Source organism: Teleopsis dalmanni, chromosome 2, assembly GCF_002237135.1.
Source record: "Teleopsis dalmanni isolate 2A chromosome 2, ASM223713v2, whole genome shotgun sequence".
Classification (NCBI taxonomy): Eukaryota; Metazoa; Arthropoda; class Insecta; order Diptera; family Diopsidae; genus Teleopsis; species Teleopsis dalmanni.
In genome coordinates this window covers 74,708,816-74,724,283 of record NC_051847.1, presented here as the reverse complement: position 1 = coordinate 74,724,283, position 15,468 = coordinate 74,708,816, and the positions used below count along the sequence as shown (strand labels likewise).

General features: G+C 29.2%; 2 protein-coding genes across 2 annotated transcripts in view; both read right to left on the bottom strand.

Moving 5' to 3' along the window:
* Positions 1-4,480: 4,480 nt before the first annotated feature.
* Positions 4,481-12,014, bottom strand: LOC119684767 (ras-related protein RHN1-like). The gene is made up of 3 exons (XM_038098881.1): positions 11,515-12,014; positions 8,449-8,576; positions 4,481-5,385 (listed from the first exon to the last, which is right to left on the bottom strand). The coding sequence occupies exons 1-3, from the start codon at positions 11,558-11,560 to the stop codon at positions 4,780-4,782; spliced, it is 780 nt and encodes a 259-aa protein (XP_037954809.1). The 5' UTR covers positions 11,561-12,014; the 3' UTR covers positions 4,481-4,779.
* Positions 12,015-14,311: 2,297 nt separating this feature from the next.
* The window catches only part of LOC119674867, a 1,334-nt gene continuing 177 nt past the window's right edge, over positions 14,312-15,468 (bottom strand). Inside the window, exons 2-3 of the mRNA XM_038086023.1 lie at positions 14,698-15,466; positions 14,312-14,632 (exon numbers count right to left, since the gene is read on the bottom strand). Of these exons, the coding sequence (XP_037941951.1) occupies positions 14,478-14,632; positions 14,698-15,466 (924 nt within the window). The 3' untranslated portion in view covers positions 14,312-14,477. The remainder of the gene's footprint in view (positions 14,633-14,697; positions 15,467-15,468) is intronic.

Below are 15,468 nucleotides of genomic sequence, written 5' to 3'. Positions count from 1 at the left end.
AAATAAATATCTTAAAATGTCAAAGTCTCTATAGTAAGTCGAACCTTTTCTTTGCAAAATTGGACTTCAAGTTATGGAAGTTTGACTTTATATGCATTACAGTGGTGCTTAGTTGTGTCTGGCAAGCATTTTTTCTTGATAAGGTTGATTATATTATTTTCTAGTACAATTTTGAGCTATTTGGAAAAGTTTTAGAAATAAAGCTATTGATTATGATTATTTTTCCATATTATTATTATTAGGATAAGAGATAAAATACCGCGATCTAAAACACCCATTGTGCCCGTTAGTCGGATTAGAGTGTTTTTCCAAGTCCGATTTCTTTAGTGAAACACAGTATAGAACCTATCTTTATTAGCCTTAAATCCCTATGTTCAATGAAATACGTACCTAAGTGTTTCTTTCCCTTGCGCATCAGTGACGGGTATTTACCTAGCACATGGTAAACTGTTTCTTTCTCCTATCTACAATATATGTAGTTTGAGTTGGATTGGATTTCTAACTTTTTTATTCACTCTTCTGTAACTCTTCTGTAAGTTTTTTTTCCAAGTTACTTTCAAAGGTACTTAAAAATTATATACTCTGTAAAGAGTATTGGGGTTACAAAAAAAAATAAAGATTGTTAATGTTGATGTAGCATATGTGAACATATTGCTGTTAAATAAATCATTGGAACTGATCTATAAGAATATCTATCATTTTTATCTGCACTTCTATGAAATATCTTTGTGATCATGTATGATTTGTATATATACAAATATATAATATATAATATATATAATATATATAATATATATAATATATATAATATATTATCTTAAGTACTAGCAAATTAACTGAGCATTGTAGATATATAAAACTATTTTCAAATGTATTGGATGAGGTAATCATCCCATACATTTTTCAGATTTGAAGAACAGATATTCTTTGTCGATATTCCACTACATAAGGTTACGAATAAACATATTAACAAATTGAATCATTAGATTTATATTTATACCCACGTCATTGTTGAATGCTGAGTAGAAATCTGCTTTAAATTTTATAGGTAAATTTTATAGGTTTTATAGGTTATAGTGGTTATTTGTAAAGTAAAAAGTGAATATTCTATTGGTTTCTCAGCGGTGTTAGGTTTAATTTAGTAAGTGATAATATGAGTATGTTCTATTCCATGGAGAATTGAGGCTATGATATCCGTACTATAACATGTAGTTTGGTAGCTAAGACGATACTATGGAGTGATATCCATTTCATTTGTTAGATTAAGGTAGGGTGTATTATATCGTCTTACCATAGCTACTAAACTACATGTTATGGTACAGATATCATAGTTTTAATCTAAATACATGTTTATTCTTAAGTTTGAGGATTTTTTTAAAATTAAGAATATGTTTGCTAAAAGTAATTCCAAAACGGCCAATTTCAACTGCAAGACACTTCTTCTTTATTCCGGTCAGTTAAAAGTGTATTTATTGCTTCCTTAAAGAGATATACTTTATTTTACAATGATTATACCAGCAGATATGGAGATGTTAATCTGATAAATTACTTGTAAGATTTAATCACACCATATCACAAACTTTTTAATTCCTTGAAATTTACTCAATTTTTTGTAAAATTGTTGGTCATGTAATTTTATGTCAACATTACCGTCCTTAACATTAAATGCTCTGTAAAAGCTTACCGTCTCTAGAAATATAAAAACCACTTAGAATGTTTCATTTCTGAAGTACGATATACAAATAGAATAGAATAGAATGTGAAAAAATACTAAAAAAAGGGAATAGATATTTAATCAGTTGGAGAATATTAAAGCTACTCGTTTGTATCTGTGTTAACAGTTTTATTGCAACTCATCAGCTCAAAGGGCCGTTATGCTGTGTACTCGGATCAGAAACGGAAACTAATGGCGTTGACAGGATATTGTGCTTAATTGACAGAATATACTTACAGCAAATCAGAGTAAAGTACGAGGAAAGCAAAGTGAAATAGGGAAAATAAAACGAATCAGAATCAGAGCAAAATGCAGAAAGCAATTTAGTACCTTTTTATCTTAATCTTGTTCCTATCAGTTTTGCGCAAAGTGACAAGTATCCCATTAGAAATGCCTATTTAATATGATAAAGCAAAACAAAAGAGGTTAATTCCTTCCTTTTTGTTGATGTTCATTTCTTTTTCTATTTTGAAATAATTTATGGTTTATATTTTTACAGGAACGGAACACTTAAGTTAATTGCTATTGAAATATGGCATTAAAAATAAAATAGCTAATTTTAGAAAGTATTAAAAATAAAGATATTTTTTTCTTTAAGAATGAAGGTCATGTAAATAATTGTTATATTTTTTCCACTCAGTATAATATTGATTATTGTGCGGAGTTCTTTTATATAAAAAAAACCTTTAATTTGTGGTTTAAATCTAGAATTTTTGAATTATAAAATAATATATAATAGCAATTAAAAAATATCTTAGTTATTTAAATATAAAGGAAAACAAAGGATTTTTGGTATATACTTTATTTATATATTTTTTGTAAGTACAACTGATACTCTTCAAAATTAAATTTCTTTTCTATAATGTTAGCTGACATGAGAAGCATCTGTAACTTTATTAACTAAAGATTAAGGATAGGATCGACCTTCGTATTTTAAACGAGTAATTTTGGCTTTATTGAGGCTTAGATACTATTTACACACCATTTCGAATTGACGTATATAGTATATAATATATAGTATATTATACATTATAGTATATAATGTATAAGTACATATATATAATATAATATATATGTATAATATTAATAGCAGATGCTTTGAATTTGTTGTTTATGCTTATATCTCTTTAATTAATAAAGTAACAGATGCTTCTGTTGTATATAACGCAGCATAAGTAAAATCTGGAGTGTCAATTTGTAAGACAACTATAGTCAAATTTCCATAAGTCGAAGTCCAATTTTGTAAAGATAATGTTCGACTTATAGAGACTTCGAGTTAGAGGATTTCTTTATTTCTTTTTATTTTCGTAAGAAACTAGAATTACATTTTAAGAAATTTATTTATTTCCAACCAAATAAAGCATAGAAGTTATAGTGAAGTAAAATATTCAGAATTTAGGGTTTGGGACTTTAATTTTTTTCTTATTTTCAGTAAAAAAAGATTCCACTTTATTCATACTCTTATAGTGAGCATCAGTTGTAGTATCATTCGTTTGCAAATAGAAATTTAGAATTTTTAATGAGTCTTCTACTTCATTCTTGGAAGGCTGATAAACAATTACATCCACCGAACCCTCATTATCACTATCCGTTGCGCTTAGAATTGGATCCAGTAGTTTAGAGCTATAGTGCTCAATAATATCGTCATCTTTAGGAAAGCGTGATGTACAAATTTCATTGTTAAGCTCGGTATAATCGTTGAGAGTAGTATTGGAAGTTATTTTATTTACTTTAAACCACGCTGCCATAACAAAGAAAAAATTAAACATTTGATTTGAAAATGGGACTTCACCAAGTCCCATTCACCTAACACCAAAATGGATTCATACTTAAAACAAAAAATCGACTTATAGAATTCACTTTTCCATATTCCTGTCGGCACGGAACAAAATTTTTGTTGGAGTTATAGAGAAATTTGAGTTATAGAAGTTCGAGTTATGGAAGCAGATTTGCATGTAATTTGCTCTCTAAAACCTTGGTGCACTGTTTTTGGTTCGAGTTATAGAAAATTCAAGTTATAGAAGTTCGAGTTATGGTAGTTTGCACTGTATATAATAAATACCACTATAAATTATAAGTTTTTTATGATAAACAATATTAAATTAATTATTAATGCCCGTTTTGACGAAAGAAACTAAATTCCTAATATAAACTATTGCTTTTCAATAGAGAGTATTTAATCGAACAGTAGTGAAATTGGAACAACAAATATTTTTTTTATTACTTTTAATTAATTGAATTTTTGACCGTCCTATAACTGTCTCGCGTTTTGCCAAATACCCATTATCAGTAGACTTGGAATTATTTCTTATAATAAACAATAATAATTTGGTATATAAGAATTTATTCACATAAACTATATATACATTTATATATATATATATATGCTTTAAAATATCTTTTTAACACAAAAAAAATTTCTTTTGATATAATTAATTTTAGTTATTAATTGATCCATTTTTGTAAATTTGTTTATAATTTGTACATGCTTATATGTAAAATTTAATTATTTGTTTGGTGGTACAGCGTTAATATCCTAAGACTTAACTAAACGTTTACATAAAATTCAAAATATCTTTGTATATTTTGATAAACTTTTTATATCTAACAACAAAATGGTCAAACAAAATTATAAATATATTTTTCTACTATTATTAATTTAAATATTATCATATAAATAATGTTGATTTATATATTCTTACATAAATAATTTAAAAAAAAGCCAAGTAAAAAAGCGTCTTATTAGTTAATAAATATAACAAACTTGAAAATATAATATAAAAAATTAATAAATATCTTTTATATACATTACAATATTCAGAAGTTATAACTATTACAATCATGGTAATGTCAATATTCGCTTTAAAATTATATTTAAAGTTCATCTCACTAAACATATCCTCCATGTCACCTACTTTAAAATATAAACTTAAATTTAAGATTGCTTTACATTTTTCGATAAGCTAAAAGCTAGAGTAAAAAATATAAATTCGTGTTTTAATACGAAACAAAAATCACATTTTCTAATAGTTAGCGTGCTAATTTAAATTATTTTTGTTTCTAGCCTAATAACAGCAACTACCCGTGGGTTCCACCTCACCTAACGCTATATGTTCAATACTCCAAGAAGGAGTTTCTTGTCTTCCAACACCACTAATCTTAACATTTTCACCCTCAACTGGTATGCCCACTGGTATAGCAGATAATTGAAAACTGCCATTGCCGTTAGTCATAGCCGCTGAACTATAACTGAAGGCAGTATTGTTATTCGTGTATGCTGTGATGGAGTCGCATGAATCGAATTGACGTAAAGACCGACTTTTACCCTCTTTCATTAGTCGTACAAATCCTAAGGCTATCGTTTGAAAAACTTGTTCCAGACCTTGATCAACTTCAGCTGATGTTTCAAAATAACTTGCGCCAATCGATGAGGCAAACAGATAAGCTTCATCACGCGACACAGTACGCTGTGCATGCAAATCCAATTTATTACCAACCAATGCTAATATTATAGGATCTTGTACGTTCCGATGTAGTTCTTGTATCCAAATTTTGATTTCGGTAAAACTTTTATACTGTGTCAAGTCAAAGACTAGAATAGCTGCATTGGCATTGCGATAATACATCGGTGCAACAGCTTTGAATCGTTCCTGTCCAGCGGTATCCCATATCTAGAGAAATAATAGAAACGGTGAGTAAAAAACTTGATATTTATGTTATATGTATAAACATGTATAGAGTTATTAGGAAATATAAATTAAAAACTAGATACACTTTCGAACTACATTGATTATATAGCAAGTTGGCAAAAAATCGAGTAGTAGAAATACTAAGACATTGCTTTATCTATAAAATACTAATTAAGCTCGTAATAGGGGCAAATTCAACAGCCGATATAAAAAAAATATACTTTCTTTCGTATTTTTGCGACAAACTCAACATATCACATATTTGGGTGTCATCTATAATGTCTAGGTTGAGACTCACATCCAATCTAGCTGTCTTAGTGCACTATAACCAACAGATTTAAATAGCCTATTATTGATATAGTAATATATCTATATAAACACATTAACACAACTTGTGAAGTATTGTTAAATGAAAGTCTACTTAACTGAAATAAAACAAAGAACAAAGAGTACGATTTCCAGAAGTTTTAAGAATATATGGATTGAAGTCCCGAAGCCAAGCGACGACCAAGTGCCGTTCAATGCATTTCAAAGGGACTTTACAACGGGTTACAACAACAAACATTTTCAGATTTACAAGCGGTACGAAAGATAATATAAAAAATATTTTATTTGATTATTGCAATACTGTCAAATAACTAGGTTGGTGTTAAGTGCCTAATGAAAAAATTATAACAGCAAAGTAACAATTTTATTGATTATTTGAAGAAATTTATAATTCTCCTATAATCCTATTTGAACCATTTTATGACATTATTTAGAAATATCTGCGAAAAGGAACATACTAATAATAAATATCAAATCAAGTGGAAAACTCTACAAAACGGTTTTTTGAAAAGGAATTAAAATTCTTCTGTTTCCAACATGACTATCTTCTAACCTGTCTACAACGTAACCTACCGATATCTTAACCTTTCTATATGCTAACCAATCTATATCATAACTTATTTATATAAGGTATAGACAGGTATTAATTTGACGTGACCAAGATAGTCTGAATAACATGATAAGAAAAAGGAATATGTTAAAATATAGTTATAGTTAATGGAGCCAAAAGTCAATTGGATTCAAATTAGTTTTGAACAGACAGTTGAATAGATGGATGACATCATTTAGAGTACAGTTACAGTTGGTACCCACATTAACATTTTATCTGTTTATGTGAGACAAATAACTGTTCAACACATAATTATATACTGTTCTTAGGTGAATCTATATTGTCTTGATACAAATGATAGTTGCGTTTTTTCACATAAAAATATTGAGAACCGGATTGTATTGTAAATATGATCTCAGAAAATAATACTGCTTCGGTTAGGAGGTTTGCTTCTGTCGATCTTAATCCTATTACCTTCATAACGGTAAGTGTAATTATAATCATAATACGAATCAAAAAATATATGGATATATGGAAAAATATCTACACTGAAAGTAAGGAAATTCGAAGCTTGCGATGTAAACATAATCTTAAAAAAGAAACTTCATCGGTTTAGAAGAAAGTTTGGTATTGTAAATCGACGATCTCATTAACATTACGTCCATAATGGTAAATTTTATTTTATACACGAGTGCAAGATTCCTGCAACAAGTTGGAAATTTCCGATATATTGATGACCTTCTTGCACTGTAAATATGATCTTAAAAAAGACACTCGGTTTAAAAGGAAGTTTGCTCTTGTGAATTATCGAATTCAATAGTATTATCTCGATAACGGTCAGTGTTAATACATTTATGATAGATAAAGAAAAGCATATATGGATACTCAGGTCTCTACTTATAGATAGAAGATTTGAATGTGGCACATGAATAGAAATTGTTTAGAAGCGTTAGAAATCTTATGCTGGTTACAGATAGCTTTTCAAATATATGCTATATACTATATTTGCAATAACAAATTACTTATTTTGAGATTAGTTTAAGTAAAATGTTTTGGAATAAAAATAACTATTAACAAAAAAATAAATATATGTTTAAATAATCTCACACAGATGTATTAGACAATTACAGATATATGAAGATACTCATTTTGCTTGTGAATATGAAAAGTGTTTAAAAAGTTAAATAATCGTCATTATAATTAATCAGCAACGAGTAAAAGAGGTTTTTATGACCTATGAAACTTCAATCTAATATATTTTCATTTTTTCTAGTATTTTTTTTTAATATTACCTGAAGCTGAGATAATATTTTTGTACTGATAACAAAGATATATTAATGTTTATTAAAAGTTGAAATATTTTTAAATGTGATTCATATTAACAACGATGCATTTGTTTGCAATTTATATTTATATTATTTTTTATTCAAATTGTGTTTTATAAAATTCTGTTAGAATATAAATAAGACACTCATGAGTAATTGTCCCAAGCACTGAGTAAAACATTTAAAAAAACTAAAAACTATCTGATCACATGAAATTATGACTTCTAGAAATTTCCAAGAATTTTTGTAATTTTAATTATAAACATAACAACTGCATTGTATATCAATTCTCGTTTTTCCCTTAGCTTGCATAAAAGACTAACAATAATATGCAGTTGAACGAATTGAAAAGACCCTTAACAAATGCTTTATTAAAATTAATTTCATGTCTTTCGACTTCACTATACTTTCATTGTTAATTAATTTAATTTTAAATCATTTGTTGCAATTTTTAACGAAGCATGGAGTATAATTTTTCGCTGTATTTTTATTGAGAAAAACTCAATGAATAAATGCTTTTGCCAATGCACATTTTATAATCAACACAAAAATATTACTGATAATTTTTTCTTGTACAAAGACCTATTGAGTATTACAATTCTAATTATTTGACGGACTCGTGAAATGCATTAGATAAGATTGAATACAATAATATGTGTGCTACTTCAAATGGGACACAGAAACTTTTTTCAACTCATACATGACTTGATCAATGAAATGTCAGATAATTCGAAATAAGCAGAAGTCTAAAAGTATTTGCAACCTAATCGTTCACTGAACCTAAAAATAAAGTATAATTTATGCATAAATAATTATATGAAATATTTATATACACAAACTTACTTGGAGCTTCACTTTCACATTATCCATTACTACTTTGCATGTAAAAAATGTGGCAGATATAGTTGGGCCTATGTCTTTCAAAAGTTGTCTTTTTAGATACTTCGTCACCAGATGGGTTTTACCAACACCTGCAAAAATACAATACGTTTAAATAAATAAATATTGAAGAAACAGTAAATAAAAAAAATATATTAATGAACAACTGTTATGTATGTATTTGATGAAATCTTGAAGAATTTGCATTATGGTTTTCTTTCTGCGTAAAACAACATCTATAACAGTAATAGTTGAAGATGCATTATTGTCAAGTAATGGTGAGTATAAAATACTTTTTTGTAATGCTTTAAATATTATTTGAGCTATTAAAAGCAAATCTAATATAATAACAAATCTGTCTAATATGTTCGATCATAACACATACTTGCAGATACAGTCTCTGTGTGAAGTAGAAAACCACAACCGTCAAAAGAAGATCATCCTTAACCTCGGCAATACGAGCTCCCACATATCAACTCAAGCAAAAGAATTTTTGGGCGCTCAAAATGTCGAATCCGCCTAATAGTCCCTACTTACCATAGCACTTAATGACTTCTACTTGATACCAAACATTAAGAAAAAAATGCATGGCGGGCGTTTTTGCAAGCCCGAATAGGCCATTGAGACATTCAAAACCCTGATTTTGGAGATACCAACTTTAGAGTAGCAAAACTGTTTCAAAAATTGGTTAAGTCGAATACAAAAATGTATTGTTCATCATGGAAACAACTTCAAAAAACAATAGAACCATTTTCAATAATTAACCACTGTGTTTTCATTGTTCTACACAAGACTTAAAAGGTAAAGACGTAGTAAAGCAGTACGCCTACATTGGCTAAGTTTAAGCTTTAGTCATCGCATTCTTGCATATTTTAGTTTATGTAAAAAATAAGTATTTCTCTGTACTAGAAATATAACATGTCGACTAATAAGTCGGTATGATGACACATTATTGGCTACACCAATGAAAAATTTATATCATTTTAAAAAGTCATAACTTTGAAATGATACTTTTCAAATGAAAGAAAAAAAACATTTGAACGGTTACTCATTTAGTTTTAGTGACCCTTTTATTTATATTTTGAGAACAATTGATTCAAAGCATCTTCATGGCTTGATTAGCTATGACTGTTTTTTTATGAGATAATGTACTGTAACATAAAAAGCTTGACCCTCGGATCTGCTCCATCGAGACTTATGGTATATAAATGTTTTGCTGAACGTGACCGTACAAACATCAATGATGCCGAATGCAATGATGCCGGTCGCCCAAAAGAGATAGTGACACCGGAAAACAGCACAAAATCATTTTAGTAAACCGTAAAATGGAGTTTTAAGCTAGCTGACACTTTAAAGAATTAAAAGAAGGTGTCGACTTCATTTTGCATAAACATTTTTTTACGAGAAAACAGTTTTCGAAGTAGGTTCTATATTCGTTGACATTAGACCAAAAACTCTTGGCGGATTTAAGAGAGTATATGACGAAGAAATAATCCCATTTGACAAAGGAAATAGTCCTCTTTGACCAAAACAATGTGTAATCATTGGCTAATATGACCAAATTGCACAAATCACACTTCCAATTGCATTGACACTCACCGTATTAGCTTAATTTAGCCCTACTACCTGCTTGTAGTTCCCAAAAAAAATACTACAGTTAAAGAGATTTGATTCCAAAAAAGTCATCGTGGAAACTGAAGCATATTTTTGAGCCAAAGATAAATCATTCTTTAAGGAACTTAGTCTTGTGTAACTCTTGATGGAGACTTGATGAAGGGAGTTAGTGTTGTGTGCCTCTTGATGGAGACTACGTCGATGAATAAAGTGGAATTCTGACAAAAAGTAAAGAGATTTTATTCCAATGAAAAAGGTATCGTGGAAACTGAAGCATGTTTTTAAGCCAAAGATGAAGGGAGTTAATCTTGTATACCACTTGATGGAGACTACGTGGATGAATGAAATCAAATTCCACACAAAAAGTTGTTTTATTCGTTGTCTCACTGTATGATAACATTGTTTTATATGCATAATAAAATAATAAAAGTTTATTAATCATCACGATCACATTTAAGAGGTCGTTCGATCTAAAAAGTTTTGTACTTCTTCAGATTAGAGGAGTTAAGAAACCTAAACAATTTCAGTTTCATAAAGATTGTTTAGATAAAACATTTTATGTATTTTACAATTGAAATTTCTTTCTTTTCATTAGCGAAACAAACATGAACGTTTGCCACCAAAGCATTGACAAATTATTGCTGAGATAGAAATACAATAAAATGTAATTCCCCGAATTAGGTTAAAACAACAAAAGAGTTAAAGCATTAAAGCGTTAAAGTAAACAAAACAAAGATTAAATATTCTAAATAATTAAACAATAGAAGAAACAATAGTTAGTTCCAGACATACAATTTCCATTGTTTACGTATTTGAAGTACATTTACCCAGCATATCAAATTTATGATAAGATACTTGAGACAAGGCCAACAGTAATCCCTCTAATAGCCAAACATATATCATATTTAATTATTTCACTATATCGCTAGACGGTTGGTTACGATGGCTGAACAGGAGATATCTTTTCGCTGACCACATTTAGCGATTTTGCGTCGTTTTACTAAATGTTTGTGTGAAATTTGTGAATATCTCTCGTATTTGTTGAGACTAAACGCTTACAACTGATAAAAACTGCAGCCGTTAATTTTATTTGTTTATTTTTATTTACAAAAAAATTTATCTGTTATCTGCTTTTGTTTTCATTTTGTATTGCCAAGCAAAAAAACACACATTGCTTAGCTCATAAATAAAAGAAGGGACGCAGCTACTGTGTCAGCAGAATTTGATGACTAAATTAAATGTGTAACGTGAGGGGTTTATTTTCTGTTTATTTATACTTTATATTCTATTGTACTTTTCATTGTACAAGAAAGGCACTTCGAAAGCATTAACCAAGGCAATTCCAATACTAAATTTTTTGTGGATTTAACATACATATATGCACATATACATAACTTTTGCTAATACTGTACTCACCTCTCGAGCCCAAAACAACAACCTTGCCCTCAATTCCTTGCATCATCTTGTAAACTATTTATTATCGTTTCTTTATTTCCTTATATATATCTGCTAAAATGATTCCAAATATCATAATAGAGTTAATGTGACGTCATTAACAGAAAGTCTCCTTTTTTTTGTTGACAACTTTATTTTATATCTTATAATTTCTTCTTCAATTTCTCCGTTGAAACTCGTCAATATTTCGTACATTCAAAACAAAATTCTTCAATTTACACAAATGTGTATTCAAATAGTCATTGCTTTTTTTGTTATTTCATAAATTACATTAACATTTACACACTTTTTAAATTTTATAACTTTTCGACCTTCTTCGTTTCATAATTTACGTTGTTATGAAAAATTTATATTATTATGCACTGTTTATGGTAATTTTGTTGGTGTGGTCAATTCAGAAATCAGCTGCGTTTGCATTGTTGAATTTTTCTACTCAGTAGCTATGTTCATTTTACATATGACTTTTTGACCAGGGTTGTTATAAATTGTGGAAGCAGTTAGACTGTTCACAATTTTTTTAACATATTATATATGATGCAATATAATTTATTTAATGTGTTTATTTTCAGCGGCTCGTTTATGTAACTTTTTCACTTCGTTTTCTCAGAAGATTTTTTCACGTTTGACGATTATTTATACACATTGTATATATACACATAAAAACATACAAATCACATTAACCATAAAACATATATTTTAAATTCACATTAATAAATTATTGTTTTTTAATTTTCGTCATATTTAGGAAATACATATATTCGCTTAAATAACTTACATCCCATTACCCTTTCCGCACCATCTACAAATATTAATAACTCAGATAATAATAAAATTAAAATTTTTTATAAATAATAAAATTATTTTTTCAAAGAAACTTATACGGCGTTTACATTGGCCGAAAATGGCTCATTTTGGTCAAAAATCGAAAATGAGTATCGAATGGCTCATTCTTGCATATAAAATTTCAAAAGCAAAAATGAGCAATTTTCTTCTTTATCACATTCTGTATGAAATGACGTTCGATGCCATTCCACATACGTTTCCAATCAAAGGAATGCCATTGAACATACCCTAAATGAAGCTCTTCATGGCATTTTGACAGTTTTTGAAAAAGCTGTTTTTTTAAAATATTTACAAAAAAGGTAAACAAATGTTGGTGTGTTGCATTTTCTTGAAAACGATGCACTTCTTTTTATGAACTTTTACTTCCCAAAAAGTAACTTAAAATCGAAGTTAAAAATATGTTTTTAAGTTTTTACTTACAGGTTGAAGGCATATTTACCTTCATGCAACATTTTTTTTTGGCCACAGCCAATCAAATCAACATGCAAGTTGAAAAATCAGCTGTTGAAATGAGAACAAATGAAATAGAACGAATGTAAACATTTTCATATGGCTCATTCAAAATGAGCCATTTTCGGCCAATGTAAACGCCATATTAGTCACTACCTTTTATAGCTTAGTTTGATTTGACTGCATTTTTAAGTTTTTGGCGCATTTCTCTTGTCAAAAAAACCTAAACAAAACCCAATTTTCACTTTTTCGTAGTAAAAAAAATTGAAGACCGTTTAAGGTGGTGAAACGTTCCGTTCGAAGTGATGAAACTTTTCACTCATGGCATTTTGACAGTTTGAGAGAGCTGTTTTTGACATATTTACAAAAAAAAGTAAACAAATGTTGCATTCCCTTGAAAACGATTTAACTTCTACTTCCCAAAAAATACTTAATTGAAGCTAAAAAAAGGAGATTCTTTGGTTTAAACGCCATATTAGTCATTTTCACATATGAGATTTTGTACGCAGAAATCAATCATATGATTTCAGTTGTGATTTTTTGACCTAAATCAGTCATTAAGAGCCAATGTAAACGTACTATTACTACGAGTAGCGCGTGGAACAGACCTATTTTATTGTACATATTGTAATGAAAACGTAAAAATATAATTCAGTCTTGCATTGTACGCACCCACTGCAGCTACAACTGCATTTGTCGTACAAACTGTCCAAAATTTGAATACAGTGAAACCCAGGTCATAGTAAACTACGTACAAACTGTCAAAAATTTAAATAGAGAGAAACCCATATCATAGTGAATTTAAGTAGGGAAGGACAATGATGCGACAACACAATACATTGGAAAACCATTTTTGCCTATTTTTTAGTATATAATTTGATGTTGTTCAGTGGCCTTACTTAATAAATTAGACCGTAGAATTTCGGTTAAGTTGTTCATTATTCATTAACTCTTCTTTGATTGTCCTATGCTTGCAATAACCCAATATACTGGTCTAGCTTAAATAGAAAATACCTTTGAATTGAACAGTTTTGTTACACGGGGTCGTTCTTCGCAAGTAACATTAGACGAAGACGTATTGAGAACTTCATTAGACGATTTCGTTGAGAATACTATATCTGTGTGAAGAGCTGTTAGTTTACGATTATATTTGCCTTCACTGATGTTAGCCCGATTGCAATTGATTTCGTTATAGACATGATAAGAAGAATCAAGAAGTCCATCTGAGAAAAAAGGTGGTACCAAACATGATGCCATTAGGGTGAGCATCTATGTGGCACGAGAGAATTTTAGCATTTTATTCCCATTTGGATATTGGTTCACCCAATAGAATATTGTTTAAACTGTTTTTAAGTATTGACTTAATTTAATTTGTTTAATTTGTTTGAAAATATTTTATAAGGTTTATTTTTACAATTCCAAATAACTTAAATTATATAGCTTCTAAGGATATAGTTTGCTTTTATAAATAAAACTATTATTTTATATATACACTGATCAGAATTCAGGAACAGCTCTTTGCTCTCCTTTTAATGGCACAGTAACGGTGAAATTATATTTAACATTAAAAACATAGAATAACAATTTAATTATTTTCTTAGGAAATATAAAAGAACACAGTTTAATCTCTACTATTTCTTTTCAATACTATACGTTATAGGATTTTGAAAAAGAGGTGGACCATTTGGTGTGACAACCATCTTTGGAATTTTCATTACGAGTTTAATCGTTGATGAAGGAATCTCGAATTCTGATTTAATCAGAGAAATGGCTGATTTATTGGTACCTAAAAAAGTGAACAAAAACTATTAGTTTTAAAAAATTAAAACACAAAATTCTAAAACATATTACCATCTGTAGATAGTTGAGCACCTATTGTTTGTTGTTTACTCAATATTTGTTCCAACTGACTTACACGATTTCGTAACTTCTCGTTTTCGGCTTGCAATTCAATATTTTTCCTTCTTAAATCTTTATGTTCATTACGCATTTTAACTCGATAACGTGTGGCAGCAGCACGTCGCCGCTCCATACAATCTTCATCAAATTTATAGTGTGCTTTGCCGGCAATAGTCCTCTGGCGATTATTGGTTTTTATAGGAATTTCAATACTGCGTCTATTATTTTGATTAAGTATAGCTTTCAAGCGTTCTTTAATGGGCAATTGTGAAGTTGGCGTGAGGCTAGCACTACTTGGTTCATTGTTAATACTTGGTGAGTTTATTGTGATATGATTTGTAGTAACAGCACTGTTTGCAGTTGAAGTATTATGATGTTTGGCTACTGTGGCAGTTGCTGGTTTAGGTAAAATGAATGGCTTTACGGTTTGTACTGGTATAGCATTAATTGTTTGCTTAGACTGTGTTATACTTTCACTGTCGTTTGGAAAACTTAATGTTATGAGTTGTGGTTGTATTAATTGTATTGATGTTGGTGCAATTTGTAGACAATTATTTGTTTCTGGTTTTTCTGCTATATTACGATATTTATTTTGTTTTTTTTCTTCACTGCAATTACTTCCAGAGGAATTTTGTCTATTTATATAAGCGGCACAATCGCTTAAGAGATCTACAACGGTTACATCTAAAGCGACACCGGCAGTTGATGGACTTTCTAATGTCT

Excerpts from the sequence above, each read along its gene's own strand:
- LOC119684767 (XM_038098881.1), bottom strand. The coding sequence starts at position 11,560 with ATGATGCAAGGAATTGAGGGCAAGGTTGTTGTTTTGGGCTCGAGAG. Across the intron at positions 8,577-11,514 it reads TGTTGTTTTGGGCTCGAGAG|GTGTTGGTAAAACCCATCTG; the intron begins GTGAGTACAGTA and ends GTATTTTTGCAG. Across the intron at positions 5,386-8,448 it reads ATGTGAAAGTGAAGCTCCAA|ATATGGGATACCGCTGGACA; the intron begins GTAAGTTTGTGT and ends TTATTTCTCTAG.